We start from the raw sequence: 21,652 nt of genomic DNA, 5'->3' as shown, positions 1-21,652 counted from the left end.
AGAGAGAGAGAGAGAGAGAGAGAGAGAGAGAGAGAGAGAGAGAGAGAACGCACATGAAAAGGAATCAACTAAACAGAGACCGAGTGAAGGCTTCCTCGACCGAAGGAAAAGGTAACGAGTGAATAGGTTCTGTAAAAATGTTGAGATTGGATCAAGGGAACGTTTCGTAGATAAAGGGCCCAGTTGAAAGTGAAATTCGGGAAAAGGCCCCCGGTCGGTAGTAAAACAGCAGCGGAGAGGGGGGGGGGGGCATGGGAAGGGAAGGCTAAAGAAGGAAGATATCACGGAAGGAAGAAGGGTGAAGGGAGGATGGTAAGAGAGGGAAGGGAGTAAAGAGGGAAGAAAAAGGGAGCGCGAAGGAAGAAGGAAGTGAAGGTAGAAGGGAGAAACGTGAGTCGCGCAGAGGAAGAGGGAAGGAAGGAAAGAAAAATAGAAGAGGTAGAGAGTGGTGGAAAAAGGAAAGAAGGGACGACTGACAGAAAGAAGGAGAGTGAGAGCAAGAAGTAAGAGAGGTGGCCATCGAAGGTGTTCCGGAGGGACAAGTTTTTCGAGTGCACTTGCTCTTCTTCGTTCGGGAGCAGAGGGTGAAGAAGACAGCGATGGCCGGATGGTGGAGCCTCGGTGGTGCTTTTCTTCTGTTTTTTGGTATTCTCCTTGCTCCCTATTTGTACAAGATCAACTGGATCAAGGTGAGTCCTCTTTGATACCTTTGCCCGGCTTACCTACTTATACAGTATTTTACTCGCGTCCACGCCGACTCTCGCAACTACATATTTTCTAACTAGATATCTTCTAAACTAGATACCACTCGAATTACTATTGTACTAAATTACATTCCTCGACAGAAATAACGTCTGCCCTCTTAAGTTAAGAGTTTCAACGCGTTCACTGGCAGACTCTTGGAAATTTCTAACGGGATTAAATTTTGTTTAGAGACTACCGGAGACAATAAAACATTTATTACATTTATATTTTTAATCTCGTCGAAATTCGAGGACTTCAGTCAAATTTATTTTCGATACCTGACGTTTAGAAATTAAGTTTTTTAGGTCCGATGAAAAGCACTCGATATACAGTGTCCCGAAATTGTTGGAATTCCTTGGACGAGGTGGTTCGGGGGATGATTTCAAACAACTTTTTCCTTAGCGAAAATGTTGTCCGAGGCTTCGTTAAAGAGATATTAAGAGAAAACATCGACCAATCAGAGCGCGCGGATACCGTTGGAGCGACCGCGGTAGCGATGGCTACGCGCTGAACGGTCGCGCTCGTACGCGAACAAGTGACTCGACGTGCAGCGAAGGACGCACGAGCGCGACCGCTCAGCGCGTAGCCTTCGCTACCGCGGCCGCTCCACCGGCATACTCGAGCTCTGATTGGTTGAGATTTCTCTTAATACCTCCGTAACGAAGTCTCGGATAATGTTTTTACTAAAGAAAAAGTTGTTTCAAATCACCCCCTGAAACACCCCTTTCAAGGACTCTCCTTCCCCTTCCAACATTTTTGAGACACCCTGTATCAAGGTCTAGCAGTACATCGGAAATTGATTCTAGAAAAATCCTAAATAAAATAAATTCCAATCGAGCTTCAATAAAAGATTAAACCAAACCTCGCGTAATTTTTCTCTTAACGTGTGAAATCATGCTTTACCTCCCTTCTATTATTTACTTACATTATTATAATCCTTTGAAACACTAACGGGTGACGTGGCAATCCTAACTTGTCTATGAACGATATTAATTTTAACGCGACGAAATTCGAATGTTATTATCAAATAGCTGGTAATACTTTGCTCAGGCCACCCTGTATATAGTTTAAGAAAAATCTTAAATAAAATAAATTCCAATCGAGCTCAAATAAAAGATTAAACCAAACCTCGCATACTTTTTTCTCTTAACATATGAAATCATCCTTAAACTCCCTTCTTTATTTACTTACATTATTATAATCCTCTGAAACCTAACTAATTTATGAACGATATTAATTTTAACGCGACGAAATTCGAATGTAATTATTAGACTGCTGATCTTTATGCACTTATAGGAAATTTGAATGTGCAAGAACAAATACAAACAATATGCAAGAATATAAAAAACATTGAAAGCTCATCTTATAATATTTGCGGTATAAAATAAATTCCTATTTAGGTTTAATTTTTCTAGGCAATTATATAATGTTTGTAACGCATTCGGTCTTTTGGAGATAACTAAATTTAAGTTGAAAATCAATATCGTTAAACGTGAACTGGGAAAGAGGAGAAATATTAAATATCGAGTAGCTTGTATAATACTGCAATAATATAACATTACTAACATTACTCTTTGTATGCGAACAATTATTAATTGATTTACGAGTATAGACTCAAGATCAAGATTCTTTCAAAAGCATTAATTTACGGTACTGTTTATTCTACACTTTGTGTTCCTTTCGTTTCGATTTTGATCCGACACGAAGAGAAACCGTGTTCTCTTATGTCGGTTTGAATGAAAGTGCGAAAAAGCTGATAAAACCTCAAGATCGCGTTAGGTTACCATAGAATTAGCATTAAATTTCAATCGAATGCGAGCCAAGTCTGCGTCAAAGTTACATACATATATTGCGATGCTACGTCAACTGTTAGCGGATATGCGTTACTCGTGAACACCTGATTCGCTTATTCGAGTCAAGAAAAGTTGAAAGTCAAACAAAAGCATTCTTCTCTACATTCTTACTACTCGTACTTTCCAGTAGAACTAGAATTAATTATAAATATAACAAAAGTAATCTAACCCACGAAGAGACTACAAAACTCTATCTGCATCCTAAAAAAATTTCTTTCACTTTACAAAATTAACTTCCCTATTTAATTTAAATCTGCAGTAGTTAATAGTATCTGCAGTAGTTTCGAGGAAAAATAGCTCGTAATACATTGCTCAGGCCACCCTGTATATAGTTTAACGCAAAGGACACGCACGAGGCGAGTAGGAGCCAACGCGATGACATTATGTTTATAGATGAGGAGGCAGATTTCTGTTGCGCGTGACGACGTAAACCTACAGGAATCCTTTTACATCGCATCAGCGATCGCCTGGATTCTTTTATACGAAAATCGTTGATAACGATCTATTACTAAATTTAGACATCGAACACCTAATTGAAAAGCAAATTAAAAAATGTTGTTTGTTACACAAACCGAATCCAATATCCGAATGCAATATCGTTTTACTTCACTGTTATCAGTTATCGGTTCCTCCGACAAGGAAGACTCGAGAGTAATTATCAGCTCTCCGTCGTTTTTCCAGGATTTAAGGCTGGAGGGTGACAACAAGAGGATTTTGGCGAATCATTTAGAATCGAAGAAACGTAAATTGGGGAAGCTTCCTCCTGTTTATCCGAACGGATGGTTCGCCCTCTTGGAAAGCTTTCAGTTGGACAAGCTCCAAGTGAAGCACGTGGCGGCGCTTGGGCAGAATTTTGCTGTCTTCAGGTACTTAAGTCGCATTTTTATATTTTATCCGTTCTGCTGAAACTGAACGACTAAAATTGAATGGAAATAATTGACAGCAACATTCGTTTAAAGAACAGATAATGGGACGGTGAGGATTTTGGACGCTTATTGTCCCCATCTTGGCGCCAACATGGCAGAAGGTGGTCGCGTGAAAGGGGATTGTTTGGAATGTCCCTTCCATGGCTGGCAATTCCGTGGCTCTGATGGACAGTGTGATTACATTCCATATTCTGATAAAGGTACTTGAAATTACCATACTTCAAGATTTATCTACATCCATATTCTTCTCAGGAATAGATTTTGTGAACTGTTACCACAAATCTCTCTTCTGTGGGCCTATACAAACAGATAAAGACACTTTACAAAGGAATCATAGCGGTGTATATCAAGTACAATACTTCCTGGAAGTATCATGCTTTAACATTAGCATGTAGAAAAACCTCAGCTTCTTTATTTCTTTTTATTTCACTCTGTACTAATATTATATGAACCTTATTCTACTTCAAGAATAACATTAGTTGGATTTCGTTGTTACGTCATGCTTTGTTTTCCTGCATACATGTATGTGACCATCTTGTTTAATATTTCTAGTGCCACACATTGCAAGAACAAAGACTTGGAAATGTTGCGAAGCCAACAACATCATTTTCGTTTGGTACCACGCAGAAGGATTGGAGCCGAATTGGCAGCCGCAGACAGTCAGTCACGTATCGAACCGAACGTGGCGTTATCACGGTAGAAACGAATTTCTTATCAACTGCCACATACAGGTCAGTTTAACGAAGTCGAAAAACAATTCGTTCATTTATCCTGAGTTTTAACTAAAGTACTTAGAAATTAAGATTAACGTGCGAAAGGAATTCCTTAAATTTATCATGGAAACTAAAATCAAGGAAACCAACTTGCCATTAATTTCTCAATCGACAAAGATCTCTTAGCCTTCCTACTTTTCTTTTTCTTGTTTTTAGATATCTCTTAAGTAAGGCATGGATATTTGAAATAAGAAATGGATTTTGGACTCCTTGATTGCAGCCTCCATGATGAATCCTAAGAACAATGATCGATACATCGGGTTCAAACAGGTAAGAGATCAGATGATTCAGCTGGGAAACTTCTATTTAAACTCTACTTCGATCGGTATATTCTCTTGGAATAGACGAATCGAATCATAGAGTCCAAGAGAATCGCTCGACAGTTGCGAAACAGTTGTCTCTGCACATTGCACCCATTGATACATTGTTCGTTTCAGGAGGTTGCAGAAAACGGCGCTGATACAGCGCATCTAAGCGCAGTGCATGGACCAATGATATTTTCGAATATCATACACGCATTCTCTTGTCTCGCTCGTCATTCTTGGACGAATGTCGGTTGGAGACCGCATAATTTGCTCACTGAAAGTAAAGCATCCGACGACGATGAACCAAAGAGACAAGACGACAAAGACTTAAGTCACAGAGCGTACACGACTCTAAAGCACACTTTAGTTCTGTTCGAGAAATATAAACTTTGGAACTTGGACGTGCACGTTCAACAAATCGGTCCAGGCTACGTCGAAATGATGATGGACACCTATTTTGGCCGAATATGTATCTTTCAAACAGTGACGCCGATGGAACCCCTTTTACAGAAGGTTCCTTATTTTATTTCAATTCTCAAAGCTACGTTCTCGATATCACAGAGTAGTTTAACAGAGTAATAAGGGTGTAACTCTCGTTGAAAATCTTTGATATTCGTGTACACGTATTTGCAGGTTATGTTGCCTAAAGTGTGTCCGCGCTAGTGTAATTTAACCTAGTCTTTTCAAGTAAAATTGCCTCAAAAAGTTGACTAAATAATTAAGAATTATTCGATCAGTTTATTAACCCAAATCTTGGATATGAACGCGAAAATTTCTGCAAAAAAATTTTAAATACGATTATGCAGGGTGTCCCAAAAATGTTGTAACACCTTGAAAGAGGTGATTCGGGAGGTGATTTGAAACAACTTTTTCCTTAGCGAAAATGTTGTCCGAGGCCTCGTTACGGAGATATTAAGAGAAAAGCTTGACCAATCAGAGCGCGAGTATGATGGTTGAGCGGGCGCGGTAGCGTACGAGAGCGACCGCCTAGCCTACGCTCAACCGGCGTACTCGCGCTCTGATTGGTCGGGGTTTCCGCTTAATATCTCCTCAACGAAGCCTCGGACAATATTTTCGCTAAGCAAAAAGTTGTTTCAAATCACCTCCCCTGTACAGTTTCTAACCTCAACACTAGTTCAGATACTCCTTAGAGGCAGCGTTGCCGGATCGTCGTGGATGATGAAACAATCTGAAGCGCGGGAATATTTGAAGTGTAGTATTAAAATAGTAACAATTTGATAAGATTCATTACAATCGTTAATGTAATAGTATCGTTGTTTTTGTTTCTAGGTGACTCATTTAATTTATGCTGCACCGCTGCTCGCTCCCTACGCCGCTATGATATTCTTGGGAGAATGTTTAATGTTTGAAAGGGACGTAGCCATTTGGAACCGAAAAAAATACGAGAAACAACCGCTCCTCGTTAAAGAAGATAAATGTATTCTTAGTTACCGCAGGTGGTACTCGCAGTTTTATTCACAGCATAGTCCCAGTTATCATTCAGCTATGAGATCATTGCAATGGTAGCACATCTTTTTTTTTTCTGTCGTAATGGAAGATCTTAAGATTCTTTGAGACATCTGTGAAGATTTTATAATATTAATAATAATCGTAGAAATGATAACACAAATGATTATAAAATATAAATATTACACAATGTGCTAAAATATATAAATAACAGTTCTACTTGCATAATGTAAACGTAAGGTGTGCTATATTTAATCGAAAATTCGAATACTATAGAATCGACTATGTTATTCCTGATAAGTATTATTAAATGTTCTACCACAAAAATAGTATATTCGTTTTATTCTCGTGCCCTCTCTCAACCACACACGATAATAAAGTGATCTTCGCAACGAAGAAATTTGAAAATTGGAAATCTACAGAAATATTCTCTCCCATCACTGATTGGTTCGTGAGTCACGTGACACACGTACTAGCTGATTGGTTAATTAATTCTGTGGCGGCTCTTCAATATCTCAGTTTTGGTCCCTAAGTGAGTAAGAAGGATTTTCAATCCTCTTCTCGTCGTGCACAAGAAAACCATGACCCACGAATTGGATCTCGAAGATGTAAGTAATTTAAATTTCTCGCGGTTTCTGTTGACCAATTGTATTTGATTTACACTACTTTAAATACTTTGGCGGTTAATAACTCCGACATAACCTCAATTCGATTTAATCTTTTTAACATTCGTTCTTCGAATCTTTTTTTTTTCTCTTGACAGTGTGAAATGAGAATCACTCGTGCTTTTAAAAAAGAAACATGTCAAGAGAAAAAAGGCATACTTCGCATGTTTTTACAGAATGCGTTTTACGTAACGACTCGTTCTTGCACAAAATTATGGACAATAAACGAACAATGATGTTATCATAAAGTAGCATAATAGCAGCAATGAACTTTGCCTCTGAATCTATATGATTGACAACAGCATATTAGTTGAATAAAGAAACAAAAGATTAAGTTATCTTTTATAAAATTGAATTATTTTAGGAATGTGTCTAATTATGAATAACAATAAAAAATGAATGACCTACACAAAATATTATAGAGTAACTGAGCAACCAATTTTTAAATTAAACTTTTTAAAATTAATAGTATATTATCTCAATCGAGACGAAAATTAATAGAAAATTAATTTCCAAGTTACAGTTCCTTTTAAATAGACAACATTTCAAAGATTATTGTTTAGAATAATCGTTAAAGCGATAAATGAAGATAGAGTTCATTATTAAGCAATTTTATCTACACGTTTTTGTTGTTTTTGAGATTCTTTTTATGTTAACAAAATGTGTATACCCTCTTTCCTGATGCAGTTTCCAACACTAAAATTAAATCATGTCCACATTAAAGACAAAAAAAATCTTCAGAGAGTAATCAGCACTATTCTGAAGGAAGGATGTAGCTCTTTGCAGGTATGTGTGTTATTATTTGCTCCTTGTTTAAATTACAATGATAAAAGCAATTATGACTAAATTAAAATGACTAAAAATTATTGAAGTGAACACAAAAGTATATTAACTCTAAAAATCTGTTACTCTGAAAATTGTAAAAAGTATTTGTTAAAATATGTTTTACTTTTTAATTAGTTTTGCAAAATCATTTATGTCTTACTAACCTTTAAGTTAGAGTTGATTTAAAATATCTTACTTTCAGGTTGTTACTGATTTCGATTTGACATTAACAAAACAACATGTTAATGGAAGAAAGGTTCTCAGCAGTTTTGGTAAGTACAAAGTAAATATTATTAGAGAAATTAGTTCGGAAAAGTTTTAAAGTAAAACAAGAATATCTTATATTTATACATATGTATATATATATATATACATATGTATAAGTATATACATACTTTATATAAATATATATAAAGAAAGAAATCTAAGTTTGTTTTAAAAAACAGGAATCTTCAGCAAGTGTAAACAACTTCCACAGAATTATACCAAAGAGTCGAATCGCCTCTATGAAATATACAGACCAATAGAAATTGATCCTCATTTATCACTCGAAACAAAAATAGAAGCAATGAACAAATGGATGATTGCGGCAGAAGAAATAATAAAGGGAATACCTTTTAATCCCGACGAAATACCAGAAGTTGCCAAGATTTATGGAACAGACTTAAGGGACGGTACCAAAGAACTATTTAAAAAATTACATTCTGCTGGAGTACCAGTACTAGTTTTCAGTGCTGGTTTAGGAGATGTTGTAGAAGCTATTTTAAGAAATCAAGGAGTTCTGTATGATAATGTAAAGGTAATGGTTTTGACGATTTTCATAATATAAGATAAAACTGAAATTAAGGGTAGGAATGGTAATATTAATTTCCATTTTAATTATCAGGTGATCTCTAATTTTCTCAAATACGAAGATGGGAAAATAGCAGGCTTCAAAAATGAGAGACTGATTCATGTTTTTAACAAAAATGAATATGCCATAGAACAAGAGTATTTAAAAGTTCTCGAAGGAAGACAAAACATTCTTCTAATGGGTGATACCACAGGGGATGCATCAATGGTAGATGGTATCGTAGACACTTGCGCAGTGCTAAAAATTGGTTTCCTTTATGACCATGTAAGTGTTAAATATCTAATTAAATATTTTGTATGGATTGCCAATACCCCATTGTATTTTAACCATTTAGGAATACTTGACATTTTCTTTCCAGGTAGAAAATAGTTTGTCATCGTACATGAAACAATTTGACATTGTCTTAATCGATGATCAGACAATGCAAGTTCCAAATGACATTCTAAAATCGTTATTATAACAAATAATAAAATATATTTTTTAATTTTATATTTTCTCTATAAACTATTTCCTTCTAAACTTGATTCAGAATGGCAATGCAAGATTGTAAATATTTGTATCCTTATTGGTATTCTATCTTTTTACATAAAAAGTGTATTTACATATACTAGATATACTTGATGTATTTATTTTTCAGTGAAAATTACTTGAATCTAGGTATTTATGTTAAAGTGTGAGAATAAATATCATGTTGAATCTCCTCAAGAAGTGAAAGACATAATGCCTCAATTTAATTTTATTACATTAATTCTTTTAGAAGTTACTTCCAGAAATCTCAGTTTCTAATTTTTGGTTTCAATGGAATGGCGTTATAAATAAAATAATTATGGACATTTATACTTTCATAAAATTCCCTACATATCATGCCACGTATTCGTTACATCCTAGTATATTTTAAGAGAAAGTAAGTTGAGAACCATCAACTATTGACTAACGCGCAGCATATTCTTTGCTAACCACAAAATAACTTGTGTTTCGTTACTGAAAATTCAGTGAATTTAATTATCAAAGTAAACGTTTAAGACGTAAGTTATTCTCAGTTTATTGTCACTTAAATTAATTAAGTGTTAAAGCTCGATTCTGTCTAATACAGAAAAATTTCGTTAAATCAATAACGTTCTGACTTCATACAAAGATTACAATTCGATTAATCGATTCTGACCGATACGAAATATCGTAATTAAAATCGATAACAAAATCGACTTATTTTAACGCGAGATAATTTTAATTACATCAACTAACGATTTAAAAAATATTCTTTTCTGTTTAAAAATAGTGTGAAATATCGGTAAAAATTATCTCTATAAAAATAGTGACGTATTTGAAAATGAGATGAATAGTATCGCAGAAGCTTGTAATCAACTAAAAAAGGAGTACGACAGGTGCTTCAAATATTGGTTTTCCGAAAAATTTCTTAAAGGAGATTACGACGATTCGATGTGTTCAAATTATTTCAAAGTATACAACCAGTGCCTTCAGGTAATTCAATCTTTTTTTTATTCCTTTACTGTTCTTCAGTAAAATATAATTTAAATTTAAAATTTGATTACTTTAAAAATTATAATACAAAAAGACGAAACAATTGAGTTTAATTTTTTTTCTTTGAAAACTCTAACAATAACAAAATACTTATTAATATTTTAAGGCTTTCTGGCGCCCTTTATATAACACTTGTGATCTCGATACGAAGAAATATATTTTTTTCCGATAATTCTTCGAAAATAAATAACATTAATTTAAAACATTTTTCATATTAGGTATAATTAAGAAAATATGATAAAAAATAATGTTTATGAGAATATTTCGTACACGTGGTCGATCGACAGCGATATAAAAGAATTCTAATACAAAATATATACAGGGTGAGTCCGAAGAAACAGTTACATGTGGCCCTTGAAATAGTGTAACTTTGTCCTAAGAAGTTTTTTTGTACAACGAAATGTAACGGAGATATTTAAGTGTTCTGTTTCTTCGGACTCAACCTGTATAGATATATTTTTATACGCACGCATATCTCATATATATAAAAGGCTTCAAGTAGTCGTAAAATATTGAAACAGAATTTTGTCATTGTGTAGTTCTCGAATGACTTGTAACGCTTGTAATACTTGCTGCATTCCAACCTATATACCGAAATATTGAAATTAACGGAAGCAACCTAAACAAAACTTGGAATTTATGGAGCAAGTATATCACACCGTGTGTCTCGTTACACGAGTTACGAGGAAATCAAATCAAATCTTTACGAGTAGTCATGCAATGTTGATTTGACTGATGTTCGAATTTCACAAATGTGAACAATACGACGAAAATTAGTAAACGGTTTCGATAGATATAAACGCAATAAATTATGGAAGCTTGCAAAGACCTGAAAGCAAAGTACGACCACTGCTTCAATGTTTGGTTTTCTGAAAAGTTTTTACGTGGACATTACGACGATAGTGAGTGTGCACCATTGTATAAAGTTTATACCGAGTGCGTTGCGGTAAGTTAAATTTCCCAAAAAGTCGTGCTATTTATTGGTTGGATTCTCCATTCGGATTTTGGTCGTTTAGTTCGATATCCATTAGTTCAATAATCGAGAAAAATATGTTTAAATAACGAATAAACAAAGGACCACGTGACTAACAAAATTGTATTCTTTTTATTAAAAATTGCGAATGTTATATTCATTCAATCTGTTAAATATAAAATAATTGTATTTTGTAGATAAACAATATAAATTTTATTAGAATTTATGCAGTTTGAGATGTTTAGAAGTACGTTAACCTCAATTTGGTATTAATGTAAAGATCAAACGTAAATGTTTTATATTAAAAGTAATATTGATTGAGTCGATTGAAATACTATTAGTAACAGAATACTTAAACATTGAACGATCTTAGAAATCCAATGTAACTTCACTGTGAACTCGTTTATGAATTTTCAATTCTATAACCTATGAAAAAGTAAAAATATTTTATCATAAATCTTCAAAGTAGTAAGATCAGTCAAATAAATATGTAAAGACTAAGTTTAGATTGAAAAACTTGTTTAACATTGATAGCTGTAACGATATATACAATTATATATTTTATTTATGTTTTAGCAAGCGATGAAGGATCAAAAAATAAACCTAGACGAAGTTGATGTTTCACATTTAGGAACAGACAGAGAGAAGACAAAAGAAGGTTAACTTTAAACGTATTGAAATTTTCTTATTTTTGTTTATTATGATAGAAACAAATGCTATAATTTATAGTTGAATAAATTATTATAATGGAATTTATGACTGTACTTTCCTTTTTCTGTTAATATTACAATTAACCGTACTTTTTTCCAATGATTTTTATTTTCCAACGCAAAATTGTTTAAATATAATATCGAGAACCTCCTCATTGCTAATAGAACCTGTTATTTTCCCAAGTTCCCTTGCTGCACCTCTGATATCTTGCAAGGATATGGCTATGTCATAATTCTGAATTTCTGTCTTTTTTAGATATCCTTTAAGATATTCTGTAACAAGCAATAAATGATTTCTATATCTCGCATGACTTATCACAGGATTTTCCTCTGAGGGATCACCACATCTGTAATTAATACATTAAAATAGTATCTAATACAAATCCTATAATTTTAGCACTACATAAAACACTCACATTTCCTCCAAACACTGTGTTAATTTATGTATAAGTTGTTTTAAGCCTTCCTGTGTTTTACATGAGACCGTAACAATATCTTGCTTCTTCCATTTTTCTTTTTCTTTCTCTTTAACCAAATCCACTTTATTTACTACTACAAGAATTTTCTTTGCCTTTATTTCTAGAAAATTCTTATAATTTTCTAAAAATTCTTCAAAAGAACTTTCAAAACTTTTCTTTGCATTTATCATACATATAATGAGGTCTGCTCTCTTTGTACATTCTTTTGCTCTTCTAATACCTTCTACTTCTATTTCATTTTCTGGATCATTTCTGATTCCTGCTGTATCTGCAAGAATCATTGGGTAACCACATATATTCGTTGTTAATTCTATAACATCCCTAGTTGTTCCTGGCATAGATGTGACAATAGCAGCGTCTTGTTTAGAAAGAAGATTCAAAAGACTGCTTTTTCCTACATTAGGTTCTCCAAGAATCACCACGCGTACTCCAGTACGCAAAATTTCTCCTTTCCTTCCATCAGACAGATGTTGCTGCATTTCTATAAGTAATTTTTTCAATGTGGTTTTGGAATCTTCTAAAATATTAGACTCTAAACTGTGCTCCTCAGAGAAATCAATATAAGCTTCCAAACCAGCAAGACAATTTAAAAGGGTAATTCGCCAAGAGTCGTAGAGTCGACGAAGGGAACCACTAGCTTGATTGGAGGCCTGTTGATTTTTTAACAATAAATTTTATTTTATAATATTCACACTAATATCTTAAACAAATGTTCTATACCTGTTTGCGTTGTTTCTCAGTTTCTGCTTCGATTAGATCTCCTATACCTTCTGCTTCCGTTAAATCCAATTTCCCATTGAAAAAAGCTCTTTTGGTGAATTCTCCAGCGAGTGCTAGCCGAAAATGCAACTTTGAGAGTGCATTGAGGATTGATGCCACAACTGCAGGACCTCCATGTACGTGAAATTCTACACAGTCCTCTCCAGTAAATGAATTAGGTTCTGGAATTTATCATTATTTCTTAATTTATTTATTTTCTAATTTAACTATTGCAACTTAATGATGGTTGATTTATAAAGGAAACATTATTTTTGAGGATAATAGTTAATAGACTGTTGTTTTCTTTTTTTGTATTTAGGATACCTGGAAACCAAAGGCAAAGGCCTTTGTCTAGAATCTCTGTTGTTTCTGGATCATGAATTTTTCTTAAAACAGCTTGCCTGGGTTTCAGATTGGACATTTTAGTCATTTTACGTAAAGCTACTGATGCATCTGGACCAGATATTCGAATTACTGCTACTCCACATTTGCCATATCCTTTATGTAAAAAAAAAAGATATATTTTTAGAGATGGCATTATTTAATACGTATGATATAAAAATTAAAATATCAATAATTTATAATTATTAAATTATAATGGGGGAATGTTGTGCTAGTAAAATGATTAATTTGAACTTCTGATACTAGTTAAAGAAATAAATATCAAATAACTGTTTTTATTTAAATAATTATTTTTCTATATTCTATATCTAATGTAATGTTTATTTATGTAAAAGTTATGCAAAAACAAAGATGTTATTTCGATAGGATAATTTATATCGAAAATATCTTATTTATTTAACTTAACGAAACATCGTATTTGTATTCTTATTCTTATTCCTATAAATTGCAAATAATGAATCGGAAAGTTCCATTTAAATTTGTAATACACATGCGCAGTGAAAATTGGCGGAATTTCGTGACATGTCTCGGTCGTCGAGAAGAGTGTCGAACTTTCGCACGAAAACCGTGTAAGCATCGATAACGAGAAATATATCTAAGGAATGAAATAGACAGTGTAACAACCAGAGGAAAGCGCATAAATCGTGGAACAATTTTTGTGTCCATCAAGGTGTTTTCCCAGTGAAATTTGCGAATGAAAAAACGTGCATTTCATTCCCGCGGAAATAGTCGATATTTTCCATATTCGTCTTTGGAAAAGTTTTTGAAACATTTAAACGTTCGATAGCGAGATATCAGGAATCTTTGATAAAATAAGATACTTTATTTCGCGTTACGTTACAGTCAGGTTAGGTACTCAAACTCGAGTACCAACAATGACCATCGACAAAAGAGATACAAGGTTGAAGTTGCGAAGTAGTTGGAAATTCTATATTTAACAAAAAAATGTAGATTTCAAATAAGTCGATGTTCATGTTCACCACTCTGTAATAAATATTTAAAAAAATGGCAGAATTCGGTGAAAAGTTGATAACTAGCAAAGATTCGGAACAACGTTGTCTCGATTGGATTAAGTCCCAAAAGGATTGCGCGTATTCGAACGAAACGCAGAAAAGAAAAGCTGATGACGATGACGATGACGATGAAAGTTATGTTACTGATTCAGAATTCGATTCTGTATCCGAATGCGGCGCGAAAAGAAGGAGAGTTGGTTTGGCGCAGAATCGTGAGGTTCTTAATCTTTCCTGTGCGTGGACCAATTGCGAATTCGAAACGGATCATGTTGAGAGATTTGCGAAACATGTAGCTCAACACGTGCCTGATTTAAGTACGGAAACAAATGAGAAAGGTGTTGAAGTTTATGTATGCCAGTGGGATGGTTGTTTCTATGCGAACAACGATCCTGACGAGATTTCGAGGCATGTCAATTATCACGCGTATCATACGAAGCTGAAGTGCATTGGTTCAAATATTCGCGCCAGAATTAAATTGCCTGTAAGGATTCATTCAATATTTGATTACTCAACTAATATATTAAATTATAGAATCCCAATTAATCTGAACGATTTATCATTAATTTCTTTTCTTTAAATTCAAAATTAAATAAAGTACTTTTAATTGAATAATATTATTTTATTGTAATAAAATTGTATAAACTCTGTTCCATCTACTTCTACATAGTTTTTCTTCTTTTGTTTTAAAGGCTTACTTTGCAATTTATTTCTGGGTTTTCTGCAGTCGGAGTCTGAATGAATTTTGTATAAATTCTTGTAATAAAATTGTATCTGTATTCACGTTAGTTTCAAATTTTTTAAATAACTACTCGAATATCTTTTTAAAACAAAATTGTTTCTTATTTTAATAATAGCATGGTATGGAAATTTCACAATTTTACTTTAGTTATTTTAATTTATAATTTTTTGATGTAGAAATGCCATCGGGACTCTGGATGGAAGAATGTCGTAGACCTTCCACCGCCTCTTCTGTGTCGATGGGAAGAATGTCTAACACATTTCAGAAATTATCAGTTGTTCTTGTACCATGTTGCTGCTCACGTAGAAGAGAGTCCACGAGGTAAAAAAATTGAGGGAGGTTTAGAATGCAAATGGACAGGTTGCAATGTCTTTCACCCTAATTTATACAAGTTACGAGATCACGTACGACGTCATACAAAGGAAAAGACTGTTGCTTGTCCCAATTGCGGTGCGACATTCGCTTCTAATACCAAATTTCATGTGCACTGCAAACGGCAAATTTCAATTGATGGTATAAAATTATGATATAAAATTAAATTTCTTGCTACTCTATTTTATTAATATAATTTTATCCATAAAAATAACTAAATTTGTTCGTCAGTTCAGGGATTCAAGTGCTCCCACTGCAATAAATTCTATCCCACGGAAGGAATTTTGAGGGACCATATGCGGTTGCATGTTTTTAATTACAAATGCAGTCTGTGCGATATGAGCTGTGAATCGCCAGCCAGTTTGGCTAAACACGTTAGATACCGACACGTCTCTAGTAGAAATTTTCCCTGTCAACTTTGTAAGCACGCTGCAAAGTCCCAACAGGATCTTGATTCGCATATGACAGTTCACACAAATGGACCAAATTTCTCGTGTCACTTTGAGGGATGTTTATACACGTGTAAAGGTGCATACAGTCTTGATAGGTAATGCATAAATTCGACTAATAATTGTAAAATTTAGAAGGGAGCAGTTTAGAAATAAACTTCTAATCAATTTTTCATATTTTAAGACACGTAGAACGAGTTCACGATAAGCAAGTACGGTGGTACTGCTGCCATGAATGTCCAATAAAATACAGAAAAAGCTACAGATTAACGAAACATTTAATCGAGGCGCATCGATTGCAACTACCTAGTGGACACACAAAATTTCAGTACACTCATAACGAAGATGGCTGTTATAGATTGCAAATGGTCAGATACGAGGCTGTCGAAGAAGATAGCGATTCTTCGATTCATTCGCAGACAAAAATCGAAGAGAAGAAATACAAAATTAAACTAAATAAAAATTCTAGTATACCTCGAGTAGAGGTAATACTTTTAGTTAATTTCAAATAAATATTTGTAAGAAATTAAAATACAGAATCAAATAAAATTTGTTATTTTTAGGTCTTTGAAGATTCGGATGAGACAGTGGATGAGGATGAAAATAGAGGAACAGAAAACGTATCGAAAGAGGACGGCTACGAAGGGAAATCGATGCCAGTCATTTCGAACATTTTAATATCGATTGACGAGACTGATGCCGAGGGAAATATAATTAGAAGTAGAATCGTGGAAGCACAGGAAACAATGGAATTACCTCCTTCTGAAGGATCACCATTAATTTTGACTCAAATTAATTTTAATTAATTGATATAAAATTTTAATGATAAACGAAAATTAAATATACATTTTTTACTAATAAGTACTCACAGTTATCATTCAATATGTACTTTTATGTATAGATTTCCCTTGTTTGATCCGAAATACTCTAAAAGACATTCTATAATTATGGAATGCACTAATTAATTTTTCATATAGAAATAATTGTTTGGAAATATGTTGTCACTAATTACTTATAATTTAAATAACATTAGTTCAATAAATAAAATTAAAATGCTAAACTAGGACGATATTTGAAGATCGAAACAAGCTTCGTCTTCTATTTCTAATGAGTCTGGTGTATCTGTCATTGCAATTAATTCTCCATCAAAGTAAAGTTTCATTTTCGACTCTTCGATATTTAATTCCTGTGCACATTTTGCCCAAAGTGCTTCGAAATTTTCATCTCGCATAACCGATATCGTTAGATACTTCTTGCTTTTTGTCTGTACTTTTATAATACGAGTATCTTCATCAACTTTGTTTTCCATGTCATTTTGCAATGTATTACTACCTTTTGTGACAATACCTCCTTCTACAAAAATATGTTTGCTTCAATTTTCTGTAATAACTAATTACAAAAAAACTAGTTTGGACTTGTATCCAAATTAGCATTAAGAAATTTGAATCAATTTACCAAGTATATCGATCACAGATAGATTTATGGAAGCTGGAGTATCGCTTTTTTTAATGGTTTTATCGTTTTTAGTTATTAAGATCTCATCCGTAGAAACTTGTTCGAAATTAGCAAAATACTCGAAAACTTTTCGAAAGTTTTCATTCTGAAAAAATTAGAAATACAATATGAAATACATTGCATGTAATATAACAATTCATTTATCAAAATTTTTTTTACGTACGCAACGAATTTTCAAACGATGCACATTTTTGGATCGCCAAAGGATTTTAATATCTATGTCATAGTTTTCATCATCGCTAGAGTTAACATGGATATTGTTTTCTACTATTATCAAATCATTTTCCAACGAATTCAATTTGTCTTCCACAGAAACAATTTCTAAATCTGAGTCGTGTTCTGATGGAGCTCTTGTCTAAAAAAATTTGTTATATCAGTAACAATCACAAGAAAACTTAATAGTATTGCATGTTTGTAATAATTGCGAATTATTTTACTTGTCTTTGCTTTCTTGTTCGAGGACCACAGGTTTTCCGATTGTTCCTTGTTCTTCTAACCACCCTACACGTTTCAACAGTTGGAGTATCTTCTATAACTTCAATTCTGCAAATTCAATGGGTTATATAAAATATTTATACCATAATTGAAAAAGTAAAATTAGTATTTGCTTGTGCATAAAAATCACATAGATAATTTAATTATAATGGAATGAATTCTATATTTTAAAATGTCAATGTTATGAGCTTTATTATATGTATGTAATGTGGCTCAACTCTTCTGTTTTTTCATCTTTCTTCTCTTGGTCCTTTTCTTTGTTGAAATGCGATGTTTGTTTTTTCAGGGCTACAATTTAAACACATTTAAACATCATATTAGTCTGAGAATATTTTGCAAGCATTAGGTACAATAAGAATTCTTTTGACAATGTTTTCTGAAATATACAATTTTGTATTCTTAGCATATACGTAGAGTTTACATTAAAAATAATGGATTGTAACATGTTCTTCATAAAAACAACACGTATAAGTTAGAAAAATCTAACGATATTACATCAAAATTTGAAATCATAATCGAATTTTTAATGTAAATGTATTGTAAATAATAGAAATTCTATTACTAACGTCTGTAACAATGTTCATGTACATACCTTTCAATTTTGCAACAGGGTTTAAGTATATGTCATTATCATCTTCAGACGAACTTTCTAATTGTACAGTTTCCATTGTTCAACGTTTTTATAATTTAAACAAATCACTATGCGCGATTCATTAAAGAAAAACCAAGAATAAAGTAACAAAGCGAGTATTTTATCTCGTATAATACAATAGAAAAAGTAAGGTTAGTTTCAACGTTCCTTAAAATTTTTAAAATACAAAGATGCCAAGTTATCAAGCTTCAATTTAAATTTTTTAAAAATGTAAGACGTTATGCAGTAATGTATGTTCGAAATATACATAAAATTATTTAACGACTTCAAATATTTTTTTATCAGTTTATCAAATTTCAATATCGTTTTATTTATACGTGATCGATCTTTGTATATATTTTGTATGCAATAGAAATATATAAACAATATTTTCTGAAAGATTGCGACAATTTTTAATTAGAATTCACGATTTAAACTTGTTTGAATGAAAACCATGTTTCGAATAGTGATTTTGCTGCCATCTTCAGAAAATAACGTAATTCAATTTTAATTGTAAATTGTAACTTGTAACTCTTTGACTACATAACCTATATGACCAACGGTTATACAGTCAAAGTGATTGGCGTTGATTAATGTATTATTTAAGTAAAAAAAGTGCAATTCATGTTAGACTATTGTTCTTTTCTTTATGTGATATGATCGAATAGAACGAAAAGAGTAGTTAGAAAGAAATAAGTGTTCTTTAAAATAGAATTTGAATACAATATAGATTTTAATGATTTTGTTGGTTAGAAGTAACAAGTTAATGAACGACGGAATATATGAAAGAAAACAAATAGTACGCACTTTTGCAGACTTTTAATATTTCCTCATTGTAAGTACGTAAATACAAACACATTTCACAAGTACAAATCATTTGTCTTATGCTAATAAGAGAATTGTTATGATTTTATAAAGTAATTTCTTATTTCATTAAAATTTTGTTATATCACCATTTTTGTTTCCAGGTCAGTGAAATCTGTCACAGCTGCCTAAACCTTACAACTTTTATTCAACAATAATAATGACACAAGAGGAATTTCCACCGTTAAAAAATGACTTGATCTTGAAAGCTGCACGCGGGGAACCAGTAGAACGTATCCCAATGTGGATAATGCGGCAAGCTGGAAGATATCTTCCTGAATTTCAAGAAATCAGATCAAAGCATGATTTTTTTACCGTTTGTCAAACACCAGCTTTGGCCTGCGAGGTTACTTTACAACCTTTGAAACGTTTTGATTTCGATGCCAGTATTATTTTTTCTGATATCTTGGTCATTCCGCAAGCCATGGGTTTGACTGTTGAAATGGTTCCTGGAACGGTATGTGTCTTACAATTTTTAATTTTAATTTAAGAAATTGAGATGCCAAAAGTTTAAAATATTTTATAGTGTATTGTTATTGTAGGGACCAGTTTTGCCCAAACCTTTGAACACTCCATCTGATTTAGATAGATTAGTCTCTGTAAATGTAGAGAAGGATTTAAAATATGTAGGGGAAGCTATAACTTTAACACGGCATAAATTAGAAGGCAAAGTACCGTTAATTGGCTTTACTGGTGCACCTGTAAGTAAAACAAACTTTAAATGGTATATATTCTACGATTTTCAAGAAACATGACATTCTAAAAGGTTTTCATAATGTAAACAAATATTTTATGAAAGTTTTTCTATGTTTATTTGTACACATACACAGATTTTATAACAACAGTATTCATATTTGTGAATTATTAGTGGACACTAATGAGCTACATGATCCAAGGTGGGGGAAGTTCAACAATGACTAAACCACGCTCTTGGTTGTACAAATATCCACAAGATTCGCACAAACTTTTACAACTCATTACGAATGTCGTAGTGGACTACCTTGTGATGCAAGTTAAAGCAGGAGCACAGGTATAAATTCAAGTTCTTAATATGGCGTGTTTTATTATTGAATATATGTTACAAATCTGTAATGCTTTTTTTCATATCAGTTTTTTTTTTGTTTTTATAGTTATTACAAGTATTTGAAAGTCACGGCGATTTTCTCAACGATGAATTATTCTCAAATTATTCATTTAAATATTTGAAGGAAATTAGTGAAAAGGTCAGACAAAGACTTAAAGAAGAAAATATTCCTGATGTACCAATGGTAGGGCTCGAAGAAAATTATTATTCATAATACAGTCTAATTTCCAATTTTAAATACTCCAATCATCGAGGTTACGTTAATTGTGTATTTCATGAAATTAAGTAAGATGTGTATTACAATTAATTGAGAGATTATAAACAAATTTTAGATTGCTTTTCCAAAAGGTGCAACAATGAATTCTTTGGAGATGTTAGCAAAATCAAAAAGTTACGAGGTGTTAGGTTTAGATTGGACCGTGGACCCTTTGGAAGCAAGAGAAAGATTGGGTCCTGATGTTACTTTACAAGGAAATTTGGATCCATGTGCATTATATGCTCCCGAGGTTCATATTGTTATACTAATATACTAATCATACATTAAATCATATAATATTTATATGTAATGTGTAATTAATACAATTTTTACACAGCAAGAAATAACGAATCGAGGTCGAGATATGGCTATGAAATTTTCTAAGACTCGATATATCGCGAATTTGGGACATGGTATTTTTCCAGACACGCCAATTACATCCGTCGAAGCATTTATCAAGGGAGTTCATTCAGTGTAATTTATCAGGCTGATTTGTTCTTCCGTATATTTATTACGATATAATTTTATAATAAATTATTATTGTTGACAAGCTTTGCTCGAATTCCATTTGTATGCGCCCAAATACAATAGAATTGATATATTATTATAAAAATATATTTGAGACACAGAGACATACGAAACAACAATACAAGATATCATAAAAAAAGGAAATTAATAATTAATCGAATAAACTATTATTGCTTATTAGGTTCGGCCATTGAATTCGAATTTACTTCTAAAAATAAACCTTTCGCATCGTTAAACTTAGAAGTTCTACTCCACGAAGCTGCCATAGTTTTTTTTATTTTGCGCCCAGTTGAGTTCTGCTGGGTTTATTATAGTCGGCAATGAGACGGAAGTCGTCGAAGTATAATTTTATTATGTCTTTTTGCTATTGCGTTGGACCCGCGAACGCCCTGAGCATCCTGTATACAGGGTGTCCAAAAAATGTTGTAACACC

The 21,652-nt window shown here is 32.9% G+C and overlaps 7 protein-coding genes and 1 long non-coding RNA gene across 11 annotated transcripts in view; 5 read left to right on the top strand and 3 right to left on the bottom strand.

Annotated features, from left to right (window-relative positions):
• Nucleotides 1–1,410, bottom strand: part of LOC128894038 (uncharacterized) — a 2,451-nt gene extending 1,041 nt beyond the window's left edge. Inside the window, exon 1 of the long non-coding RNA XR_008461447.1 lies at nucleotides 1,023–1,410. This is a non-coding gene — a long non-coding RNA (uncharacterized LOC128894038). The remainder of the gene's footprint in view (nucleotides 1–1,022) is intronic.
• Nucleotides 52–6,389, top strand: LOC128894032 (cholesterol 7-desaturase nvd). 2 transcript variants are annotated; one of them, XM_054155429.1, is made up of 6 exons: nucleotides 52–689; nucleotides 3,279–3,463; nucleotides 3,557–3,723; nucleotides 4,076–4,254; nucleotides 4,734–5,114; nucleotides 5,892–6,389. In XM_054155429.1, exons 1-6 carry the CDS (start codon nucleotides 600–602, stop codon nucleotides 6,126–6,128), a joined length of 1,239 nt encoding a protein of 412 aa, XP_054011404.1. In that variant the 5' UTR covers nucleotides 52–599; the 3' UTR covers nucleotides 6,129–6,389. The 2 variants fall into 2 exon arrangements, with proteins under 2 accessions (XP_054011404.1, XP_054011403.1); XM_054155428.1 differs by lacking the exon at nucleotides 52–689 and having other exon boundaries at nucleotides 3,006–3,463.
• A 161-nt stretch (nucleotides 6,390–6,550) lies between these two features.
• LOC128894025 (7-methylguanosine phosphate-specific 5'-nucleotidase) lies at nucleotides 6,551–11,720 on the top strand. Of its 2 annotated transcripts, XM_054155418.1 has the most exons (8): nucleotides 6,551–6,676; nucleotides 7,421–7,519; nucleotides 7,761–7,830; nucleotides 8,005–8,357; nucleotides 8,445–8,675; nucleotides 8,770–8,957; nucleotides 9,049–9,436; nucleotides 11,500–11,720. In XM_054155418.1, the coding sequence occupies exons 1-6, from the start codon at nucleotides 6,650–6,652 to the stop codon at nucleotides 8,869–8,871; spliced, it is 882 nt and encodes a 293-aa protein (XP_054011393.1). In that variant the 5' UTR covers nucleotides 6,551–6,649; the 3' UTR covers nucleotides 8,872–8,957; nucleotides 9,049–9,436; nucleotides 11,500–11,720. The 2 variants fall into 2 exon arrangements, with proteins under 2 accessions (XP_054011393.1, XP_054011392.1); XM_054155417.1 differs by having other exon boundaries at nucleotides 8,770–9,436.
• On the top strand, nucleotides 10,354–11,720 carry LOC128894027 (TP53-regulated inhibitor of apoptosis 1-B-like). Its single transcript, XM_054155421.1, has 2 exons — nucleotides 10,354–10,896; nucleotides 11,500–11,720. The coding sequence occupies exons 1-2, from the start codon at nucleotides 10,762–10,764 to the stop codon at nucleotides 11,584–11,586; spliced, it is 222 nt and encodes a 73-aa protein (XP_054011396.1). The 5' UTR covers nucleotides 10,354–10,761; the 3' UTR covers nucleotides 11,587–11,720.
• Nucleotides 11,598–14,045, bottom strand: LOC128894023 (tRNA modification GTPase GTPBP3, mitochondrial). The gene is made up of 5 exons (XM_054155414.1): nucleotides 13,898–14,045; nucleotides 13,196–13,369; nucleotides 12,833–13,053; nucleotides 12,050–12,762; nucleotides 11,598–11,980 (listed from the first exon to the last, which is right to left on the bottom strand). Exons 1-5 carry the CDS (start codon nucleotides 14,043–14,045, stop codon nucleotides 11,740–11,742), a joined length of 1,497 nt encoding a protein of 498 aa, XP_054011389.1. The 3' UTR covers nucleotides 11,598–11,739.
• LOC128894022 (histone H4 transcription factor) lies at nucleotides 13,614–16,710 on the top strand. The gene is made up of 5 exons (XM_054155413.1): nucleotides 13,614–14,767; nucleotides 15,202–15,538; nucleotides 15,629–15,944; nucleotides 16,031–16,331; nucleotides 16,410–16,710. The coding sequence occupies exons 1-5, from the start codon at nucleotides 14,279–14,281 to the stop codon at nucleotides 16,650–16,652; spliced, it is 1,686 nt and encodes a 561-aa protein (XP_054011388.1). The 5' UTR covers nucleotides 13,614–14,278; the 3' UTR covers nucleotides 16,653–16,710.
• A 119-nt stretch (nucleotides 16,711–16,829) lies between these two features.
• LOC128894026 (DNA repair protein Rad60) lies at nucleotides 16,830–18,939 on the bottom strand. Its single transcript, XM_054155420.1, has 6 exons — nucleotides 18,449–18,939; nucleotides 18,075–18,144; nucleotides 17,799–17,904; nucleotides 17,525–17,716; nucleotides 17,302–17,446; nucleotides 16,830–17,199 (listed from the first exon to the last, which is right to left on the bottom strand). The coding sequence occupies exons 1-6, from the start codon at nucleotides 18,522–18,524 to the stop codon at nucleotides 16,907–16,909; spliced, it is 882 nt and encodes a 293-aa protein (XP_054011395.1). The 5' UTR covers nucleotides 18,525–18,939; the 3' UTR covers nucleotides 16,830–16,906.
• A 136-nt stretch (nucleotides 18,940–19,075) lies between these two features.
• Nucleotides 19,076–21,243, top strand: LOC128894024 (uroporphyrinogen decarboxylase). Of its 2 annotated transcripts, none has more exons than XM_054155415.1 (7): nucleotides 19,076–19,322; nucleotides 19,456–19,808; nucleotides 19,894–20,052; nucleotides 20,220–20,381; nucleotides 20,482–20,619; nucleotides 20,768–20,941; nucleotides 21,029–21,243. In XM_054155415.1, exons 2-7 carry the CDS (start codon nucleotides 19,512–19,514, stop codon nucleotides 21,167–21,169), a joined length of 1,071 nt encoding a protein of 356 aa, XP_054011390.1. In that variant the 5' UTR covers nucleotides 19,076–19,322; nucleotides 19,456–19,511; the 3' UTR covers nucleotides 21,170–21,243. The 2 variants fall into 2 exon arrangements, with proteins under 2 accessions (XP_054011390.1, XP_054011391.1); XM_054155416.1 differs by having other exon boundaries at nucleotides 19,076–19,326.
• The last annotated feature ends 409 nt before the right edge of the window (nucleotides 21,244–21,652 follow it).

Source organism: Hylaeus anthracinus, unplaced genomic scaffold, assembly GCF_026225885.1.
Source record: "Hylaeus anthracinus isolate JK02 unplaced genomic scaffold, UHH_iyHylAnth1.0_haploid 3, whole genome shotgun sequence".
In the NCBI taxonomy this organism is placed as follows: domain Eukaryota; kingdom Metazoa; phylum Arthropoda; class Insecta; order Hymenoptera; family Colletidae; genus Hylaeus; species Hylaeus anthracinus.
The sequence above is the reverse complement of the archived record's forward strand: the minus strand, read 5'-3'. Positions and strand labels throughout refer to the sequence as shown.